The sequence below is a fragment of the Marmota marmota genome, unplaced genomic scaffold (genome assembly GCF_001458135.2).
Source record: "Marmota marmota marmota unplaced genomic scaffold, marMar, whole genome shotgun sequence".
NCBI lineage: Eukaryota > Metazoa > Chordata > Mammalia > Rodentia > Sciuridae > Marmota > Marmota marmota.
The window spans coordinates 25,247,124-25,269,904 of record NW_026000240.1 but is presented as its reverse complement, the minus strand read 5'-3'; the positions used below and the strand labels follow the sequence as shown (position 1 = coordinate 25,269,904).

The 22,781-nt window shown below is 38.9% G+C and overlaps 1 protein-coding gene across 2 annotated transcripts in view; it reads right to left on the bottom strand.

Annotated features, from left to right (window-relative positions):
* Window positions 1-17,404: 17,404 nt before the first annotated feature.
* Window positions 17,405-22,781, bottom strand: part of Pik3cb (phosphatidylinositol-4,5-bisphosphate 3-kinase catalytic subunit beta) — a 69,677-nt gene continuing 64,300 nt past the window's right edge. For both annotated transcript variants that reach the window (XM_015486755.2, XM_048794222.1), the window contains exons 17-19: window positions 20,859-21,004; window positions 19,679-19,811; window positions 17,405-18,917 (exon numbers count right to left, since the gene is read on the bottom strand). In XM_015486755.2, the coding sequence (XP_015342241.2) occupies window positions 18,780-18,917; window positions 19,679-19,811; window positions 20,859-21,004 (417 nt within the window). In that variant the 3' untranslated portion in view covers window positions 17,405-18,779. The remainder of the gene's footprint in view (window positions 18,918-19,678; window positions 19,812-20,858; window positions 21,005-22,781) is intronic.

Sequence of the window (22,781 nt, the reverse complement as noted above, 5' to 3'; positions counted from 1 at the left end):
GAACAACCAACAATAAAAAATTAAAAAATAAAATAAAAAAATAAAAGGTGGACACTTGGTGTCATGAAATGGGGGTGGGGGTGGGGGGTTCTGTGCTAATACTATCCAATATGACTTATGCAGCAAGTGAGTGATTATTTAACTCACAAATGACTTGCAAGCTCAAACATGGTTCAAAAACTATCAAATCTTCTTATAATTTTATTCAGATTTATATTCCGAGTGTGATGGAATATTACCAAGCCTCAAGTATTTGCAGAGTCTAGTTAATCTGTGCTCAGCACTGGATTATGCAAATAAGCTGAATCACATCCCATAATAGTAGTGACAAGAAATAACATCTCCCAGTTTTCTGCTTCTGATGAATTTCTCATTTCCAAATCACTTAGATCTACACAGCTTCTCTTCTGTCCAGTCTGACTTGCATCTAAGCATTATAGTGACAAGTGACGAGTTCATCGAAGCTCTTGGCGTCACCTCCTCACGTCTGAGAAGACCTATTCCTGCCCTAAGAAAGGAGTCTCACTGGAGATAAGCCAGGGAGTAATGCTTTGAAGTGATGGAATGACTTCATTTCTTTAAGTAGCTTTTTCAAATTTAAACTATTTGTTAACCCGAAAGATCTTCAGTGATCTTTTTCTTCTGGCAATCTTAAAATTTTAGCAAATTTAGCAAATTAGAAAGTGCTCATGAAACTTTATGGGTCGGTGTTTTTTTTTTTCCCCCTGCTTCTAATAGAAGAAAAAGTAGGCCCAAATCTCCATCATATCATATTAGGCCCTTATTTCCTTAATAAGACTCCTATAGCACAAGAATTAAAATCAAGAATTAATAAGTGGGATGGATTCAAACTAAAAAGTTTCTTCTCAGCCAAAGAAACAATCAATGAATAGAGAGGTGAATAGAGAGCCTATAGCTTGGGAACAAATTTTCACCACTTGCACATCAGATAGAGCACTAATCTCCAGAGTATATAAAGAACTCAAAAAGCTAAACACCAATAATAATAATAATTAATAATAACCCAATCAATAAATGGGCCAAGGAACTGAACAGACACTTCTCAGAAGGTGATATACAATCAAACAACAAATATATGAAAAAAATATTCAATATCTCTACCAATTAGAGAAATGCAAAAAAACTACTCTAAGACTTTATCTCAGTCCAGTCAGAATGGCAGCTATTAAGAATACAAACAACAATAAGTGTTGACGAGGATGTGGGGAGAAAGACACACTCATACATTGCTGGTGGGACTACAAAATGGTGCAGCCAATATGGAAAGCAGTTGGAGATTCCTTAGAAAACTAGGAATGGAACTACCATTTGACCCAGCTATCCCACTCTTAAAACAGCATTTTAAGTCCTTTGGGTATGGACCAAGGGACGCAGGGACACAGCCACATCAATGTTTATTGCAGCTCAATTCACAATAGCTAAACTGTGGAACCAACCTAGATGCCCTTGAGTAGATGCATGGATAAAGAAACTGGTATATATACACAATGGAATATTACTCAGAAGATTTTTTAATATTTCAAGTGAGGAAAAGCCTTACAGAAAAGTAAAAAAAAAAAAGAAAAGAAAAGAAAAGAAAAATAGAAACACTATGAAGAAGAAAAATAGAAACGATACCAAAAATTTTAAGTTAGAAAAACCACCATTTGGCACCATTTAGCAAAACCACAGTAATAATCATTTCAGGTGAAATGACAAAAATCAGTGGATCCAAAAGATGAGAAATAGGGTATTTTACATAATCTCAAAGTATCTTCCTATAGAACATTTACTAATTAATAAGGGGAAAGGGTAACTTTACAATGGAGAATTCTGTTAGACAGCACCTTGAGCAAATGATCAAAGTTACCTTCACAAGAACAAAAGGACATCATGTGTCTCCTGATATGAAAAAAGACACAGCATCCCTTCCATGGCACTGTGGTCAAAATGCAACTTGTATTTATGAAAAGAATTAGAGAAATCTTAAATGCACTTAAGGAAAAGGAGTTAATCTGAAAAGACTATGTCCTATATGATTCCAATTTAGACATTCTCCAAAAGGCAAAGACTACAAAGGTGTAAAAGATCAGTGTTTGTTGGGCATCAGTATGGAGGAAGGATGAACAGGTGAAGCATAAAGAATTTTTAGGGCAGTGAAACTCTTTTTGGGGGGCGGAGTACTGGGGATTGAACTCAGGGGCCCTCAACCACTGGGTCACAACCCGAGCCCTTTTTTGTATTTTATTTAGAGACAGGGTCTCACTGAGTTGCTTATTACCTCACCATTGCTGAGGCTGGCTTTGAACTCAAAATCCTCCTGCCTCAGCCTCCTGAGCCACTGGGATTACAGATGTGCACCACTGTGCCTGGCAGGGCAGTGAAACTTTTGTGTTAATATAATGGTAGATACTTGTTAGTATAAATTTGTCCAAACCAACAGAATATACAACACCAAGAATGAAATTTAATGTGATCTATGAACTTTGGGTGATAATGAGGTGTCGATATAGGTGTACCATTCTAAAAACTGGACCACTCTGGTGGGGGATATTGGTAGTAGGGAGGCTACCTATGGGTTGGGGCAGAAGGTACAAGGGAACTCTCTTGTGCTTCATGCTCAATTTTGCTGTGAAGCTAAAGTGATTTTAAAAGATAAAGTCTTTTCAAAAAGATTAATAAGAGAACATACAACTGTATTCATTGTTAAGGTAATATAAATTAAAACAATGCAATACCTCGTGTCACATAATAAAGCAGACAGTAATTAAAATTTTTAATGAAATCCAACCTTGGCAAAAATATTGAAAACTAACTCTGGCATACATGGAGTGTAAATCCATACAACCTATTGTCAACACAACAGAAGACCTGTAAAATGTAAATGTGCAAACTGTACATTTAGAAATAGCATCTGTACTTGCATAAGCAAAAAGCATATGTGTGCAAAGATATTATTTACTGAAGCGGTCTTTAAAGCAAAACACAGGAAAACTAAGGTAAGGGATCCAAGCTCACTGACCTGAGACAAAAAATTGGGGCAAATATACCAGGCTAGAACCAATCCCTCCAGCAAAGGATCTTACTGAAAATTCAGCTTTTGGGTGGTAAAAAATTACTTCTAACCACATTAATATTAGTATAAATATCACCACTTCCAGATTTAATTGCATTCACCCCATAGCAAAGATAATCAGCTAATCAAATTGAACCTTAAACATATGTGTAATAATAAATATACCAATAAAATACAAATAGTTTTTATTGGATTGTGCCATAGATTGAATTATAACCATCTTCAAATTCGTATGTTAAGCCCTAACCCTCACCTCCCTACTGGAGATAGGGTCTTTAAGGAAGTGATTAAGGTTAAATGAGGTTGTAAGAATATAGCCCTGAACTACCAGACATGATGGTGCACATCTGTAATCCCAGCTGAGGCAGGAGGATCTTGAGTTCTAAGCCAGCCTCAGCAACTTAGTGAGGCCCTAAGCAACTCATCAAGACCCTCCTCTAAATAAAATATTAAAAAGGGCTGAGGATGTGGCTCAGTGGTTAAGCGCCCCTGGAATCAACTGGTACCAGGAATTGGATTTTCCTATCTGATATAATATAATATATTATAGAGCTGGTGGAAGAGTGGAAGAGCTGCCAAAGCTTTCTCCATGTGAGGACACAGCAAGGTGGCAGCTGTGGACAGCCAGACAGGGAGGCTTCCCAGACACTGAATGCTGACACCCTGATGTTGGACTTCTGGGGCTCCAGAACTATGAGAAAAACTTGTGTTGTTTAGCTACCCAATCTACGTTATTTTCTCATTGCAGCTTGATCAGACTCATGTAGACAGACTGCTTCTCAGTCCCTGGAGGGATAAAGTTTTTCATCATGGAAGAGATAACGCAGTTCATTTGGACCTGAGGTTAAAGCATTCAGCAAAACACTCTCAAGAAGATTAAAACACATTGGAAATTCAGAAAACGAAAAAAAAAAAAAAAGGTTTGCTCTTTAATCCATAGTCAATAAGGACAGCCACAGGGGAACCGCACACATTGCACAAATCACCAGTGGTTATATAAATGGGCCGAAGACCCTGAAGAATACAAGAAATATGAGGCCCCTTTATAATTCAACCAACACACTTGATTGGAGGCCAGGGGAACAGTGACATCAGACTGTGTGCTCAGCCCATCATTATATTTGTCCTCTGAATTCCTTAATTTGGTGATGTGATCTTCCACCATCGCCTCTCACCATCCATTCCTGCATAAGATCACAGACAACATGTGGCTGCCTCACCCATCCTCTTTGTACAAACCTGGAAATAAAAATTTAAAAGAAGGGGATCTTCGTTCACTTCCTTTCTCCTTCCAATAAATACTATATCCTGTGAGTTCTGCTTCCTTAATATATCCACAGTCCAGCTGTGTATACCTCTACCTAGGCTACTCTTTCATGTAGTGCTTAACCACTGAGCCACATCCACAGCCCATTTTATTTTATTTTTTATTTTGACAGGGGCTTGCTAAGTTTCTGAAGCTGGCTTTGATCTTGTGATCTTCCTGCCTCAGCCTCCTGAGCCACTGGGATTATAAGCATGCACCACTCTGCCCAACTATACAATTTTTTTTAAAGATGTCACCACTGTATTTGAAAACCTCTAATGACTGGGCCTTGGTTCAGACCATTCGCTTCCAAGGCTCTTTATGATTAGATGTTCTCTTCCTTTAGTTTCTTTGCACTCCCTACTCCCATGGTATGCTACAGCTAGCTAGCTCTTCTCTAACACGCACCTTTAAGGTGCCTCCCTCTCTGCTCTGGCCCACCTTTTAGACTTGATCCTACTATTATGGTGTGAGTTTTCTTCCAGAAAGTTCCTCACATCCATACATGGGTTGAGCCTGGACTCTTCTGTGAACATTCTGGTCACCGATGATGTCATGGTTGTAAGCACCTATCCTGCTTTATTGAAAATGATTATCTATTCTGTGACCTTCCCATCCTCTATCCCCAGTAATGACTTCACATTTATCCTTGAAGACAAAGACCATGCTGGCCTTGATCATCACTGTTGTCCTTTAGCATAGCAAAATTTCAGGCACTTGGTTTAGCATTCAACAAACATTGTCTAAAGGAATGTTCTATCACTGAGCAACCAAAGTAAAAGGGATATTTTGAAACGTGTGTGTGTGTGTGTGTGTGTGTGTTTGCCTATCCCAGGAAGATACCAAATGTGATGTGAAATTTGATGGCATAAACACAGGGATTTTAAAGATTCTGTCCCACTGTAGAATTCCAGCAGATACAGGTGAGGGCCTTTCACCTGGGTGCAGACAGGAGTTATGGATTAGGAGAGAGGCAATAAATTCGGAGAGGGATGCCCAGGTAGAATGGCTAGAAAATCACCACGCACAAAAGATCAAGAAACTGTGGTGAAAAGATATGTGAACTGTAGATTTTAAAATGCCAAGACAGTGCTAAATTGGAGGGGTGGAGGGAACATGAGGCAGGGCATTTCTTCATTGGTGTAGAAAAGCCAGCAGAAGTTTGGTGTTAAGCCACAGGCAGGAGTCTCAAGGAAAAGGGTTGGTACACAAGATGGAGGGGGAAATGGTTTAGAAATGTCAGTAGGGATCCAAGAGAATAGCCAGAAGGTTTTAATACTGCATAGCACGTCTGCTGTGATCCCTGCCTTCCTCTGCCTACTATCAGAGCTAGCTATTGTCGGACTCTTATCTCTGTACTTCAGTTTTGCCAAGAGTATCAGAATGGCATCTTACTCATTTATGTCTCCTGAAGCATCTTTTTAAACATATTTTTTTTTAGTTGTAGGTGGACACAATACCTTTAACTGATTAATTAATTAATTAATTAATTTTTATGTGTTGCTGAGGCTCAAACCCAGTGCCTCACACATGCTAGGTGAGCACTCTATCACTGAACCACAACTCCAGAAGCATCTTTTTAAGACTTGGTCCAGGGCTAGCATGAGTGAGGCACTGGGTTCGATCCTCAGCACCACCTATAAATAAACAAAATAAAGGTCCATTGACAACTAAAAAAATATTTTTAAACAGACCTGGTCCATAAGTATGCATTATGTTATTCATTTATTCCCAAACTTTGCCATAAGGACTGGGGTTTACTTATAAAATATTTACTATATAATTTATAAATCAGGACCAGGAAAAAAGTAAATTACAGTGGAAAGCCAGTTGGGGGAATTAAGAAAGTAAACATGCAGACAGATTTTCTACAAGTGGTTTTTGAATTGGATTGTGACCCATCCCTTCCTATCCCCTCACACAGAGACACACTTGGGGAAGCATTCAGATTCCAATTGCAATCAAAATGATTCTTGTCCTTCTCAATTTAATTTAGTATATTATCTTTCCTAAGTTCTCTAATATGCAGATCCTAATTTCAAAATTCTTTGGCAAAACAAACAGAGTATTCTGTATCATAGGTAAAGCACAGCTACTACCATGAAGAAGTCTTTTAATCAATTTCAAAGAATTGTTTGTATCACTCCATTTCAGGGAATCTGCCTTTGTGTCCTTGTTTATAAAAACCTCTGGCTCACTTCTCTGTTTTCAATTAACCTGAGACAGAAACAGTCTCTATTTGGCACAAATGGAACAAAACCAAAAATACACCTACATGAAATAATTTTCTTATAAGGATGAAAGCACAGGATATAAGAAACCCAAGAAATAGGCATAATAGTAAAATGAGTAAAGAATGTGTCTTCTGGGGCTGGGGATGTGGCTCAAGTGCCTGGCATGCCTGCGGCCCAGGTTGGATCCTCAGCACCACATACAAACAAAGATGTTGTGTCCGCTGAAAACTAAAAAATAAATATTGAAATTCTCTCTCTCTCTCTTAAAAAAAAAAAAAGCCTAAGTCTTGAGACTTAAAAAAAAAAAAAAGAATGTGTCTTCTGATGGGAAATCCTGAAGCTAATAAAGAAAAGGTTAATTACAATAAAATCATCCCTGTAATGAATTTGTCTAACTTGATTGCTTTAGTCTTGGTATAAATTCTTTTCTATTATCCTAAAGCGAATTCCATTTTTTCCAGCAACCATTACCAAGGGTTGTTCTGTCCTGCTTCATTTGTATTTTTCTGTAAATGCACTTATTTCACTAACAGACAAGTTAAAAATATGATGTTTATTCATTTATTTTTTCTGCCTTATATTTAAAATGTGAATACCTTTAACTATCAAATAAAGACAGTTCACATAATTTTGTATGTATGTAGTAAATGCTCTGATAATTACAAGAAACAAAATAAGGCACAGGGATTCTAGCTCAGTGGTACATTACTTGCCTAGCAGTGCAAGGCCCTGGGTTTGATCTCCAGCACTGGGGCGGGGCGGGGCGGGGCGGGGCGGGGCAGGGAGCGGGGGGGAAAGACAAAGGAAAACCAAATATGAAACAAGAGACTTTAGCTTTTGCCAACAGAAAATAGTACATATCATAAATAACATTTTAGAGGTAAACTCTAAAGAGAACAATTCCAAAGCCATGTTTTGAAGGCACCACTGCACCCATAATTTTTCTGGTTAAATGTTCCAGGACTAGATAAAGTGGAGGGTAAATGAAAGTAAGCTCCCAAGTTCAAGGCCACCGCTTACCAATATGGAGCATTTAGACCCTTGAACAGTGGCTAGTGCAAATTAAGACATGCTATTTCCTCAAATACTGACCAGATTGAAGACAATATAGGGAAAAATCCATTTCAATATCCTATTTTTAACTTGATTGCATATGGAAATATGTCTTTTATATATTGGATTAAGCAGAATATGTTCAAATTAATGTCACCTTTTTCTTTTTACCTTTTAATGTAGGTACTAGGAAAATTTTAATTACATATGTGGTTTACATAACATCACTATTCTACACTGATGCCACAATTTTTTTGGACTCAGGCCTTGGCTTTAGGACTTGATTCCTACGCTGGATCTTAGAAAATGATACCCCAAAATATGCCGCTTTGAACTTCAAACTGTGCACCTGGGGAGCAGCAAGTGTAGAGAAGGGCTTCTCAGTGAAGATCCATTATTTACGCAAAGAGTAAAGACCAGATCCACCACAAAGGATCAGGGTACTCCCTCTCCTGCGAAGCGCATAGGAATGCGCATGCCTTTCCTTCTGATAATTTATCTTCTGCCCGTTTATTTATCAGACTCAAATGCTCCAAAGGGGAAAGAGAAAGTTCGTTTCCCTTTGCACCTATAGATGAGGATCATAGGATGTGTTGTCCATACCTCAAGGTTGTAACGACAGTCTTTAAAAATAAGGTATGATCGCTTCCTTCGCCCATAGTTTACAGCTCGTTCTGGATGTATCGATTTCACACGGTACAACTGAGTCGGTGAAAGAGTCTTTTCAATCCTTACGCGTGTCCAGCCCCTCTTCTACGTCCCAACAGGTGTTGGGGACCGAGTGGCCACTCAACCCGGATTCCGCAGAGGAACAGGAAGCACGGCCGAAGCTGAGGTGGCGGCTGCAGGGGGTGGCTGTCACCCTGGGTCTCAGGCTCCCGAGCCTGGAGCGCTCGGAACTGGCGTGAGGCAGGGCGGCTGCACCCTGCTCCCCGCCCAGCTCCGCAGGTGACTTGGCTTCACTGGACCGCAGTCTCCCCGCGCGTTGTAGCTCGCCGGCTCCGCCCACGGCTACCATGGCAACCGGCGCAGCACCTGCGGGTCGGATGGGTTACTCAACCCTCCGCTTCCAAGTGCACTGCAGTCACCTTCCCCGGGGTCCTGCCTCCATCCCTTCAGTTAAGTCGGGGTTTTTGCGTCTGGGTTGAGACAACCCCGTCTCCAGACTACTGAAACGGCGGTGGCGCCCTTCCTGGAGGGCGACGATGGTCCTTATTCGCCGGCCTTCCTCCAAACCCCGATGACCGACCAATGCAATAGGCCGGCTGCACCTCCCAAGTCACTCCATGAGATAGGAAGAGCAGGGGCCCTGCACCCACGTGTCTCACCTTCGGCTGTTTGCTGCAGGCTCCTGGCCTCGGACCTAAGGGGAAAGCGAACCGGGCAGCCCCGGGATTAGCTCTTTTCTTTTCTTTCTTTTTTCATTGAGTTGGATGGACTGAAGCAGGCTGCGCAAGAAGGCTTCGTTCCCTGTAACATTTGATCCCCTAAACTGCAGCTACGTATTCAGGAGATTCCCTTGTTCCACCCCCGGAATTTGCCAAGATTTAAAAGTGGGGCTGAGGAGAGGTAGTTAAAGGCAATAAGTGGGGCGTGGGGTGGGAGGTCCAGGGACCTAGAGATCTTCAAAGTCTAGTCAGCCCTGCCACGTCGCTTCTGACTCCTGGTGACCGCCACACTTCTTGTGTCATTTTGCTGGTCGTTATTGGTTGCTCTTTCCAGATGATGTTCATGTAACTACAGAGGGACTCCAGAGTTCTTGGAGAAAAGAAGCAGTGCAGCAGCATGGGTCAAAGCCTGGGCTCCGCAGTGGGCAGTGACAGGGCAGGGTACTTAGATATGCCCCCTACAGCAGGGAGTTGACATGAAAATAGATGAGACAATGCGCGCACACACACACACACACACACACACACACACACACTGCTTTGGCGCCCTTCCTGGGCATAGTAAGTACTCAGTAATTGAAAGCTAATAAAAATAACACAGTGTTGGAAAAATATTATTATTTATTGAATCAGAAAAGAGAAAGGACAGAGAAAATAAGTCAATTATGAGCTACCAGGAAAGCCAAAATTGATGCAAATGTAGATGTAAGACAATATGAGTAATGACTAGGGGCTTCCTATTAGTTGAGGAAATGGGAATTATACTGGAATGATTTTAGGTGCATAATATTTGGAATTACACTAGTTGCATTTTATGAAATTAAGTAGAAAAGTTCAAGTAGTTAAGTAGTTCATGTCTATGTGACCCTCTTGTATGGGAACTTTTCTTAGTATTAACTGCTTTATAGTAGCACACATTAGTTATAAAGTCGCTATACTTAGTGTCTTGTTCAATGAAATAAACACACCCATCAGGGATCATTTCAACCACTTGGTACAGTAAATCTTAGAAATTACCAAAAGGATTTTCATCTTATTCCTTTCCTGGTATCTTTTCTTATGCTGTTACCTTTCATCTTCTTCTATGGTAGCATTTGCATATTTTTAGCTGAAATGGCATGTTATTAATCTTTGCTGCCCTTGGAAACACATAACATAGAAGGTTCTCAAGTATTTCTTTGAGTACTTTCTATATTATATGTTAAAAAATTATTTAAATATTTATACAAAAAAATCATTGGGCTGAGGATGTAGCATGTGTGTAGGAGACCTGAGTTTCATCCCCAGCATAGCAAAAAAAAAAAAAAAAAGTAAAAATAAGAATAAATTTTAAAATAAAAATTATTACACCTTAATATGTATTTTTAGAATGTGCTCTACCAGGGATGCTCTACCACTGAGCTATATCCTCAGCCCTTTTTACTTTATTATGAGACAAGTTCTCACTATAAAGGTGTCCAGGCTGGTCTTGAACTTAAGATCTTCCTGCCTCTGTCTCCTCAGTAGCTGGGATTACAGGTGTGTACCACAGTGCCTGGCTAAGAATGTACTTTTAAAAATGTAAATTTTCCACTGAATGTTTTCTGCTTCTTTAGATTACTGAACATATAATTTTAAAAAAATACATTGTTTTAAGATATAAATAACTTTAAGAGCAGTTTTTCTTATTATCTATTACTCTTTAAAAAGTATATGAAGTCATCATTAGACTTTGGTTTGTAACTAAAATTATCTGGTGTAAATAGCAGCTAAAATCATGCAGTTATGTCAAAGTTTTTAGTGATACTTTTAAAAGCTTTTATAGATGTTGTCAGCTTAGAAATGTCATCTCCTGGAAACTATAATAAGAAAATCTCATTCATTATGAAACATACAATTTTTTTTGTGGTTTTGTATGTTCAAACCAAGCTAAAAATAGTCCACAACCATTAACTGAATTGCCTGTAGTAAAGCAACAATCATGCCACATCACATGACCCCTAAACCAGTAGAAAGGGTATTCCTGGTCCACTGAGAAGATAATAAAAAAGACATAAATGATTCTGTGAATTCTTCTTTTTTTTTTTTTTGTATCAGAGGTTGAACTAAGGGGCACTCAACCACTGAGCCACATCCCCAGCCCTATTTTATATTTTATTTAGGGACAGGGTTTCACTGACTTGCTTAGTGACTTGGTTATTCCTGAGACTGACTTTGAACTCATGATCCTCCTGCCTCAGCCTCCTGAGCTGCTGGGATTATAGGCATGCACCACGGCACCTGGATTAATTCTGTGAATTCTTTATGCATCCAAACTTACAGAAACTTCTCAGCAGTTGTGGATCTGTCAACACACCCACAGATAATTAGAATCCTAAAGCAATTCAAAGGTTAACTTATACTTATGGATTAAAGGATTTTCACCTCTTCCCAGCCTGGAATATGAAAGCATGTGAAATAAAAACTTTCTATCATGCATGGCACTGTTCATTTTTATATTTTCTGGAAAATGATAATGTTGTTCTTAACAAGAAATCATAATTTCTCACTAATTTTCTATTCAAATTACCAGAAATATTGGCATTATGGAATAATGCCATCTAAAACTTATCTATTTATCCCTAAACAACAAACTTATAAATACATGAACATTTTACTTTTATGACATGTACAGAATATTTACAAATCAGTCCTTAGCCAAGAACCTAGAATTTTTCTTTTTAGATTCCTAAGACTACAGCTTCCTAATTAATACAAAAAAAAGTGGTAAGTTTATACTGACCAAAATTGATCAATTTCTCGATGGCTTTTAAAAATCTTATCCAAGAATAATGTTTCTTTTAACTGCTCATTTCTCTTTGTTTTGGTCTCTATCATTGCATACTAGTTTCCCCACCTCCATTTTCTGTTATTCACAGATTTCTGCTTAAAGGCTAAAATAGGGCACAGAAAAAATATAGCAAAAGTTCTGGGCTTATAGGTGATACTTTTTTATTCTGGAGACCCCAATAATTATTTTTTTAAAAGACCACTAATTTCCAGCACTCAATGTACACGTGAGATGGCCAGTTTTCTGTCATGATGGCTGGAAGAGGACTTGATATTTCAAATTTAATATAATGTTCTTTCATTTAATTCCTCTGTAGTACAAACAGCATCCTCATCTTAAGCCTGCTTGATGTCTTCTCACCCGAAGATTCTTTTTACTCCAAAAATAAACAACTAGTCATGCTCCCGTGCACAAAGGGTCTGATGGAATCTCAGTGTTTAATTTCTTTTTAAACTAACTTTGGGTGGGCTGCTGTGCTCATGCCTGTAATTCCAGCAACTGGGGAGACTGAGGCAGGGGGATTACAAGTTTGAGGCCACCCTAACAATTTAGTGAGGTCCTACGCAAGTTAGCAAGACCCTGTCTCAAAATGAAAAATAGAAAGGGGCTGGGGCTGGGGCTCAGTGGCGAGCGCTCGCCTGGCATGTGTGAGGCACTGGGTTCTATCCTCAGCACCACATAAGAATAAAACAAAGGTATTGTGTCCACCTATAACTAAAAAAAAAAAAAACAAAAACAAAACAAAAAAAAAACGTATTTTAAAAAAATAAAAAGGGCTGGGGCTAAGTAGTAAAGTTCCCCTGGGTTCAGTCCCCAGTACCAAAATAAATAAACTAATAACTAACTTAAAAGAATCCCTGTTTTTAACCTTGTCTTTATCGCATTCTCAAAGGTCCTGATACTGTGAAATCCTAAAACTCTTGGAAGGTCCATTTTGACCTCTGCTGGCTTAGAATTCAGCTTTCCTGTGTATGTTCATTCAGCAAATTCTCATCTATTGCCTTTGCAGGTCCCCACATTTCAATATTGTCTTTTTTCCTGTGATCTTTGCCCTTGTCCCTTGAGGCCTTTTTAAAAAAAATAATCCACTTACTGTAATTAAAGTTTTCAGGAGGCATAGAGGTAAATGGATGTATTTAATTCTCCCTCCTGTTTCCAGAAATTAGGGTAAAATGTTCTCATTCATGTATAAATTTGAAGAGTCTAGCTGGATACACTCAGAGGCTGAGGCGGCAGATTGCTTGAGTAAAGGAGTGTCAGCCCAGCTTAGGGAACATAATGAGATCCCCATCTCCAAAAAATTATTAAATTAATTTAAAAATAAAGTCTTGAGAAGGGAGGGGCTGGGGGCATCTTCTGTAACAAGGTAGTGGTTAGCATTCATGTGGCCTTGGGTTGCATTTTATCCTTAGCACCTCCGCCCCAAAAAATGTCTAAAGAGAATGAAACTTTTTATAATTCTCAATAATACAAGAATCTTCAATTGCTTTAACCCCTATCATATCCCTCTCCTAAATTATATGGCAGTCCAATGTTTGTGTCCTCTCCACTTTATATTCATTGTCATTTTAATGTCAGTGTCAATTACATTTGTCTACATTTCTTTGCCATTTCTCTGGGCATCTCAAATAACTTTTGGCATTATTTTCCTTTTTAAAATTTGTCCTTTATAAATCATTTACTGAGGATCTCTCTAAGGTAAATTTTGTTTCTTTTTGTCTAAAATTGTCTATCTGTACAGTCCTTTAATTCTGGAAGAATCTCAAGAATATTCAAATTCTTAATGTTGTTTTTCCCAAATTCTATTATCATTCTCTGGGATGCCAGTTAGATATATGTAGCACCTTCTAGTTCAATTCTTCATATCTTACTCTCATGTTTTCCATGTATCTAATATCCTGGGTTGAATTCTGGGTGATTATTTTCAATTTTACCTATCAGTTAACAACTTTGCTCTTCAATTGTGTTGGATCTACTATTCAATTCTTCTTATAGGTTTTACTTTTATTCATAGATATTTGATCTTTTTCCATATCAACTTGATTTTTAACTGTCCACTCATATTTCCAATTATCTATTTATTTACACATAGTAAATATGCTTAATATACATACTGTAGTATATATGCAATAATTACATGATCTGAAATGTCTCATTTGTTGTTTATGTAGATTTTTGCTTACATTAGGCTTCTTTTCTTCCCATTCCCACAGTGCTGAGGATTGAATCCAGGGCCTCATGCCTGCCAGGCACATGTTCTACCACTGGACTACATTCACAGTCCTTTAGTTTTTTGAGACAGGGTCTTGCTAAGTTGCTCAGACTGGCCTTGAACTTGCAACACTTCTGTCTCAGCCTTTCAAGTAGCTGGGATTATGGGTGTGTGTGCACCTGGCCCAATATTAGGTTTCTTTTATGTATTTTATGATTTCATATTGAAAACTGTTTTTGTACAAATTATTTCAGAATTTTAAATGTTTCTTAAAAAAAGAATTTGTATTAGCTTCTGTCAGGTTCTTGACATGAGGTTTCTCTTGTTATGAGGTTTATAAAGTTAATGTAAATTTGGATAAAAAACCAGCATGAATAAAGGGCTGTAGTTACAAATTCTCAATGAGGTTCAGTACCATCACCTCTTCTATAGCTTTTTTATGAGATGGATTTTTGCTGTTTTCCAGACTGGGGTTGAATTCCTAAGCTCAAGTGATTCTCCCACCTCAGCTTCCCAAGTACCTATAACTACAGGTGCGCACCACTGTGCCCCACCTGAGGTACAGATTTAAATGCAGGTTATAAGGTGATCTCAGGAAGGACAAGGAGGAAACTATAGAGCAACTGCCGTGGAAAAAAGCAAATGGATGGTGTTAAACAGCTTTTTATTACTGTAACAAAATACCAGAGATAATCAACTTATAAGCATTCAGAAAGATTTGTTTTGGCTCAGTTTTGGAGGTTTCAGTCCGCAGTTGCTTGGCTTGTTGCTTTTGGGCCTGTGGTGAGGCTGTCTATCACGGCAGGAACATGTGGAGGAAGATATGTACCTCGGGACTGCTGGGAAGCAAGAGAGAAAAAGGCAGTCCTAATATCTCCCTTAAAGGCACATGCTCTCCCCAGTGACCTAACTTCCTTCCACTAGGCCCCAACTCCTAAAGGTTCCACCCCCTCCAAGTAGCACCACAGACCGCTGACCAAGCCCTCAATACATGGGCCTCTGGGGGACATTCAAGATCTAAACTACAGGAGATTACATTGATGAGTTGGCTAACTTCTGTGGATATCAGGATAGTACCAATGGGAGACCCTGGAAGACTGAGTTGGCCAAGGAGTTGTCCCATCTGAGGAGCAAGGAGCTAGGCTATTTATTCACAAACTCCCACGGCAATAGTTGAAGGGTGTTCTAGGAGGCATTAACTCCCAAGCATTCTCTATCTCTTAGGAGTGTGGCCTACTCCTGCAGCTGGAGAAGGCCCTCAAGCAGTCACTAGTGTTTACATGAAATGTGGGACAGCAAATGGGAACACTAATGGGCCAGGAACCTACTGCACCTACTAGGGTTTCCTGGAGAGGAAGGCCTCTGAGCTGGGACTTTAAGTCTAGACAGGGGTAATGGGAAAAACAGAGGAGTCAGAAAGGCACAACACTTTATATAAGGATCCAGAGATGAGAAAAGGCTGGGCCTTGTGATCCTGACAAGATCAGTAAAAATTATTTCTTTCTCCCTCTCTCAGCCTCTGGTCCCTTCCCATTTCCCTTCACATGTATTTACCCAAAGAAACTCCCTTTTTCTTTCTTTTTTTGATTGAAAATTTCTTACACTTTGAATACCATCTTAGCATCAGCTTGCTACTAAATGTCCATATTCTGTATTTTGCTTCCTGTGTGTGAATTTCTCCTGGAATGATACAGCTCAAGCAAAACAATCAAGCTTATTACATACTTCCCCATATTCCCAACCAAAACCCAAAACTCCTTAGCTGTAAGGGACTTGGTGGTGATACTTGGGGAATGTCAGGTTATAGTTAAAATAGATGACAGAAACCACAGTACTGGCAGATAGATTATTGAGAAGTCAAATAATGGAGAGGTTCCTCTGCAATCTGTATGTGTGTATGTGTTGCCATTTTTGTTTATTTAAATTAGTCAAGAAATAGGAATGATTTCTTGCTGAATTTTCTGATACACCTATATTCATGCCACTCCAAAATCCAAACTTCTGGCCTACAGAATGTAATTTCCATCTCCCACTTCAACTTCCCTGACTGAGGCACCACACAGAAACCATTTAGGTCAAACACTTTGCCACCACCTTCTCTCCTTTGGATCAGAAGATCCTCTTGAAAAATAGAATTCTTATGTCTTTGAGAGTTATCTTATGATAACTTCAGAATTGGGACTCAGCACTAGTTTCTATCCCTGGTGTTAGCTCCACCCCAGAAGTGAGTGGAACAGTTATTAGATATTAGTCCCATTTTATAAACTAGGAAGCTCAGACCTTGAGAAGGTAAAATACCTTACCAAGGGTCACAAAGGCAGAGATGGACTACAAGTCCTTCTATACACAGGAGATGAGCATTCAAAAACTACCTGTTCAACAAAGGACTCCTGTCTCTCATATACCCAGGTAGACATGATTCTGATCTTAAGTAGAGAAATGTACAATTTGCAAAATGCTGTTCTTGGGGAATTGGGAAAGGAACAAAAGCAGGAAACAAATTATATTTGCCTAAGATCCATTGTTTTCAGAGTACTCCCATCAAGGTATTCTGGTGCAAGAAGCTGCTCCTCCTGTACCCTGGGTCCGATTCAGCCCAGAGAGGACAATACTTCTGCCTGCTACCTTCTTTCCTTAGCCAGAGACATGCAATTGAACAAGTATATAGGGAGTACCATTGGAATATTCAGCAGCTATTGGGTTACATCATCCTGGTTATTCTGGGATACGGTGGTGACAATGTGGCAAAACAGGGGAGAGGAGGTCAAGAGCCATCCTGGGTCATTACTTCCAAACTGCTGCTGAGTTGTGGCCTGATGAATGAAGAGTGGATTGATTAATACTGGACAAAGACCCATGGCCAGTTAACAAGCCTGTCTTTCTACAGACTTATTCCTGGAACTCTGAGTCTGGATCAGCCTTGAAAATGGGGAGTTCAGAGGCCAACTCCTATCCTCAGCTTTGTTATCAAGAAACTGGCCTGCTCTGAGCATCTGTCCCAGGGAAGAAGTCTAAAGTAGCTGTAATCTGGAATTGGCTCAGGTGCAAAGTAACTGATGAGGCATTCTCTTAGACCTTGGGGTACCTCCCAGAAATGGACACCTGATCAGGGCACCTCCTCAACACAGGCCCCCACCAGAGTTCAGGAGTCTTCTCACACTATGCCTGCTGAGGCTAAGCAGCAAGGAGAGAAGTTGCAGAGAAGTCCCGAGCCTCAGCCTGCCCCTGAGGGTGGGCTGGGCTACTGCACTGATCATTTCTTGGAGCCCCAGTGGCAAGTTCCCAAGGCCTGAAGCCTGTAAAGAAGAGGACCCACACATCCCAGAAACCAGCTCACCCATTTATTTGACTGAGAACATTAAGAAGGACAACAAAATTAAACAATCTTTAATAAAATTCCTATAGAAAACTCAGTCACAGGGTGAGCACCCAGTTATCTTCCCCATTATTGAGGACTGAGAGCTCCCAATATTCTTTGGAGAATGAGCAGTAGTTTTGCTGGATGTTGCCAGTACTCAGAGCATCCATTTACACATTCAAACCAGTAGTTCCTATTGCACATATTAACATTATTTGCCACCTAGCACCCTACATATATGGTACCTCAACAAATAAATAAGACATTTCCATGTGGCATGAAACCATATCAATTTGAATTAATATCCTTGAAAAAAATCACATTAATACAAGTTTTAATAAATACAGTAAAAACAGCTGGTATTTTACTAAAATACTGAATTTTAGGTCTGAAGTTTATTCCATAAATAGGTTCTTTTTCCTTTGCTTGCTTTCTTGGATACATTTACTCAAGTATTAAGCTCTATGAAGTGAATTCTTTCATAGATACCATATAAAAACTGTATTAATATGCGCCTCATTACAGAAGCAGCTGGAAGAACTGGATCACACAGTTAACTGAAAAGTAACTTAGGAAAAAGCTCTGCTTTTTTTTAAACTTCAAAACACAGACTGAAGAATACCAAAGAAACATCATTTTATATAGAACTCCCACTAGAAATTTTATAAATATATATATGCAGCATATTTATATATATATATGTATATATATATATTTGCCTCACCAGTAGATTTTCAGCAAGTCTGGTTGGAATGATGCTATCATAGTAAATAAATATTAACAAAAGAATTTATGAGTTTCCACAGGTTTAAAATATTTCTTTTGAAAAATAATCATAAATTCAAGTTATAATTTGTAGTTTATATATATAAAAATGGAAGGAAGACACCGCTCTCTGAAGTCTTATTTGGAAAGTAAGAATAGCTCCCAGTCCCCAGGTGTGGAGAGTTGTTACCTGACTGATAACACTTGATCACAACACTGGAAAAGAAGTATTTACATCTTTCTGGTAAAGTACCAATCACTTAAAAAAAAAAAAAAAAAGAGAGAGAGAGAGACATCAAACAATCCCTAGTAGCATTCCTTGGCGTGCAAAGTCAGCAGGAAATGATTATCCATAATGTTGACTCATATTCATGATGAATCTTGGAAGCATTCAGAAAGCAGAGGGTGGTCATCGGGAATTTTCCAGATTAGGATTTGTGGGATGCTGTGTTGTTAATTTAATTGAGTTCCAAAATTTCATTCCCTTTATAACATCTCTGGCAGGGTCATGTTCAATTTAGTGCAAGTGCAAAACGAAAAAGAAAACTAACAAATACATTAGGAGCAAAGGCTGATCATTAAGATCTGTAGTCCTTCCGAACTGTGTGGGCCATCCAGTTCACTTTAGTAGTCCAGCTTTCCCTGAGCGCCTCATCAAATTTTTGCTTAAATTGTTTGAGTGCTTCTTCTTCACTCTTCCCTAAGGCAAGAGAGTCCTAAAAATGAAAGGGAAAAAATATGATTTTATATCCTCATCTGAGAGGTGCAAACAGCAAACTTTGCAAGAAGTTGGCTTGGCCTCATCTTCTCTAGCCACATTAGGCAGAATACCTCATGTTTTTACTTACATATTGTCTGCAGGATGGGGAACAAATAACAAGGTAGCATGATAAGATGACCTCACCAAAGGGTGTTTTGTTTGGTACTGAACCCAGGCCCGCCTACGTCCCCAGTCCTTTTTATTTTGAGAAAGGACCTCAATAAGTTGCTTAGGACCTCGTTATATCGCTGACCTTGAACTTGCAATCCTCCTGTCTCAGCCTCCTGAGCCACTGGGCTTATAGGTGTGCACCACCACATCTATCTCACCAAAGGGTTTTTGAAGATGAAATTAACTTATAATTATTGCAAGATACTCAGGTACTTTTCCAGTAAGAGGACTTAAGGCAAGTAAAAGGCACACTGCTGAAAAGCAAGGTGCTTAACTACTTTCTGGTCTTCCACAGTGTGGGTAGAAGGTCACTGCCCAGCATGTCTTCTGAATGCCCCTTCTACTGATGGGAAAAGCATCTGGTTACAAGATCCACTTTCAAAATTGCTCCTTCATGTGAACTTTCCAGATTCTTTTCCTCTTGGCTAAAGACCATCTGAGGAAAGGGCTTTGTTTTACTCCCTTTGGAATATTTAAATGAATTAGACACCTCTCACTGACCTTCATGCCCACAAAGACCAAAATGCAAGGAGAAGGGGTTTGTACCTTGAGATACTGTATATCCTTGACAGAGGTAAGCTCAGGAAGCCCTGCAGTCAACATCAGTGCAAAGAGAGTGATGAAGAGATTCCCATGTCGGCGTAAAATCAGATATGCATCTTCACAACACTGGCGGAACCTTCAGTTGATGCAGCATATGAGCAGTGTTAGAGGGGAGACATAAAGGAACGAAGACATTGTTAGACTTTTTATTGGAACTGGGGCATCTCTACTGAAATAAAAGTTCATTGCTGATTTTTTCTTCTGTGAATATTTTCCTAGGACTAAAATTTATATAAACTGAGTTTTCTAAAATCATGCATATCTTAAAAAAAAATTAAAACCACAACTAAATTGAAATTCTATAATAAAAGGCAATGTAACAATGCAGGCTGTTTACTTTCCATGAACACAAGAACTGATGATTAAACAAGTGATAACTATAATCCATGAGAGTTTCTGAACACAATTCTGGGTTCTGCCTATACGGTTTTACTCCAGAGACTAATCTCTTTAACGTGTGCCCCGCTCCACCCCACACCAGTGTCTGTGCCTCTGCACTGCTCCTCCCTGTAATCTGCCTTCCCTTTCTCTTCTTCAAGACAGTAATTCAAGGGGACCGTCCATTCCTATGCCCCTTATTTTGCCACAGAAAAAACAGGACAGAAACTGGGATTCTGTCTGTATTTTATACCTCTAATCCCCACAACAGCCCTGAACTTTAAGTACTTTTGTCCACATTTTGAGATTAAAGAAACAAAGGTAGAAAGAAAAGTAATGTGTTTAGGAACACACAAGTGGGAAGGAATAGATTATGAAGTCTCTTCCAGAACCCAGATTCCTCACTACTCTCTATATACAATGAGAGTAAAATCTATAATTCCTGTTCTCTCAGCATCTTACTGTCAAATATCTGAATAGCTTCAGATAATTTTCTGAAACAGATAAAAGGTGGTATACTATTGGAGTCAAACATAGTAACTTATTTCAAATTTCTATCATTTTGTTTCTTTCCTGAACATTTCTGAACTGGCATAAGGATCTGACAAGCAAACTCCTCCACCCCAAAGCCTCCTGTTATTGTCTGAATATCTCCCAGACCCAAACTCAGTTAGCAAATGTTACTCTGCTGGTCAGATGACAAAATGCCAGACATGTTTAGTTTTGACAGGAAGGCAATACTCACCGGCCAAACTTTTCTGTGTTTCCTGTTTTTCCTTGTTGAATGACATGAATGAAATCATAAGTAAGAATAAAAGGCACTCTCTCTCTTTTAATACCAAATTTAGATTTAAAATTTCCAAGAATGTGTCCAAAGTCGATGTGGAAGAGCTGAAAATCAAATGGGATTTAATTTCTCTCATTTTTTCTAGAGAAAAACAAGAAAGGCAAGATCTCTGTAGCCCTCAACTCCCATGCACTACACCCACCCCTCATTCTGTGCAGAGCCCACTGGTCCACTTGGGAAGAGTATTTTTAACACTCTTAGGTCTTTCACTTTCCATAAGAACACTGATCTTAAATTGCATAAACCCAATGGGAAAGGAGAATCTTTAAAAGAAAAGTTCACCCAAATAATAAACATGCGTGATTAAAAAAAAAATTGTACGGCTGGGGATGTGGCTCAAGGGGTAGCGCGCTCGCCTGGCATGCGTGCGGCCCGGGTTCGATCTTCAGCACCACATACAATCAAAGATGTTGTGTCCACTGAGAATTAAAAAAAAAAAAAATTAAAAATTCACTCTCTCTCTCTCTCTCTTTAAAAAAAAAAAATTGTAGTTTTAGATGGACAGCATGCCTTTATTTTATTTATTTTTATGTGGTGCTGAAGATCAAACCCAGTGCCCCACGCATGCAAGGCAAGTGCTCTACCCCTGAGCTACAGCCCCAGCCCAACATAAGTGATTTTTAAAATGCCAAATAGTTCTAGAAAACAAAACAAAGAGCACAAACATGCCCCACTACCTCCTTTACCTTAAGTGCTACCACTCAGAAGGTACTTTCTCCCCATGCTTACACACATTTTCCCTGGTATCTGCCTCCGTTTTTCTAAATATTATTTTTATACTTATATTTACTTTCTAATTTTAGATTACTATTCTTATGGAAAATAAAGATTTAGTACCCTGTGCTATAATGTTACAGAATACAGCACACTGTCATAGATTATGGTTAAATTGGCATTCAGTGTTTTTTGGGGTTGTTTGCTTTTGCAGTACTGGGGATTAAACCGAGGGGTACTCTACTGACAAGCAAATCCACCCTCACCCCAAGATTAGAGATCCTGCTGCTGAGAAATACACCTGAACCAAACAACAGTGAAACTTACCCCACACATAATCTAGCCCTGCCTGAGCCTTAACATTACTCCAACTCAGAACACTGAGGAGACAAAAACTCCAAACCAACAAGAACCCAAGGAGGAACAATCAGAGGAAACTCATCCCACACTCCTTGACATCTATTCATCTATCAAAAATGAGAAGCCCCAGAACAAAAAAGATAATTACAAAAAACAATAAATGTGATTTGCCACTTAAACAGAATTGAGGGCAAAAAAGAAGAAGATAAATCTATCTAAATTGATGCACAAGTCCACGGCCTTTGAAAGAAAACATTAGGAAAAATGCAAAAAAAAATCTCCTCCCAAAATTCACAATACGCCAACAAAGGATCCCACTGATACCGAAGTGGATGAAATCCTAGAGAAAAGTTATAAAAAATGAGTATTAAAATGTTCAATGAAGTGAAAGAAGATCTAAGGAATGAATTGAGATAGCAAACAGGAAATGATAAGACTACTTCGTTAAAGAAATAGAAACAATTAAAAGAAATCAGTGACCAGAAACCAATCAGAAATGAAAGACACAATCAATCAAATTAAAACTTCACTTGAAAGCATCAATAACAGATTAGATATTACATAGAAAATAAAACCTTAGCCCTTGAAAACAGGGTATATGAACTTGAGAACATAGAATGCAATACAGGGAAAAATTATTGAACATGATCAGAATATACAAAAACTCTGGAAAAACATCAGAAGACCAAATTTGAGAACTGTCAGGATGGAATAGAACAGGGAGATACAAGCTAAAAGCATTGAGAA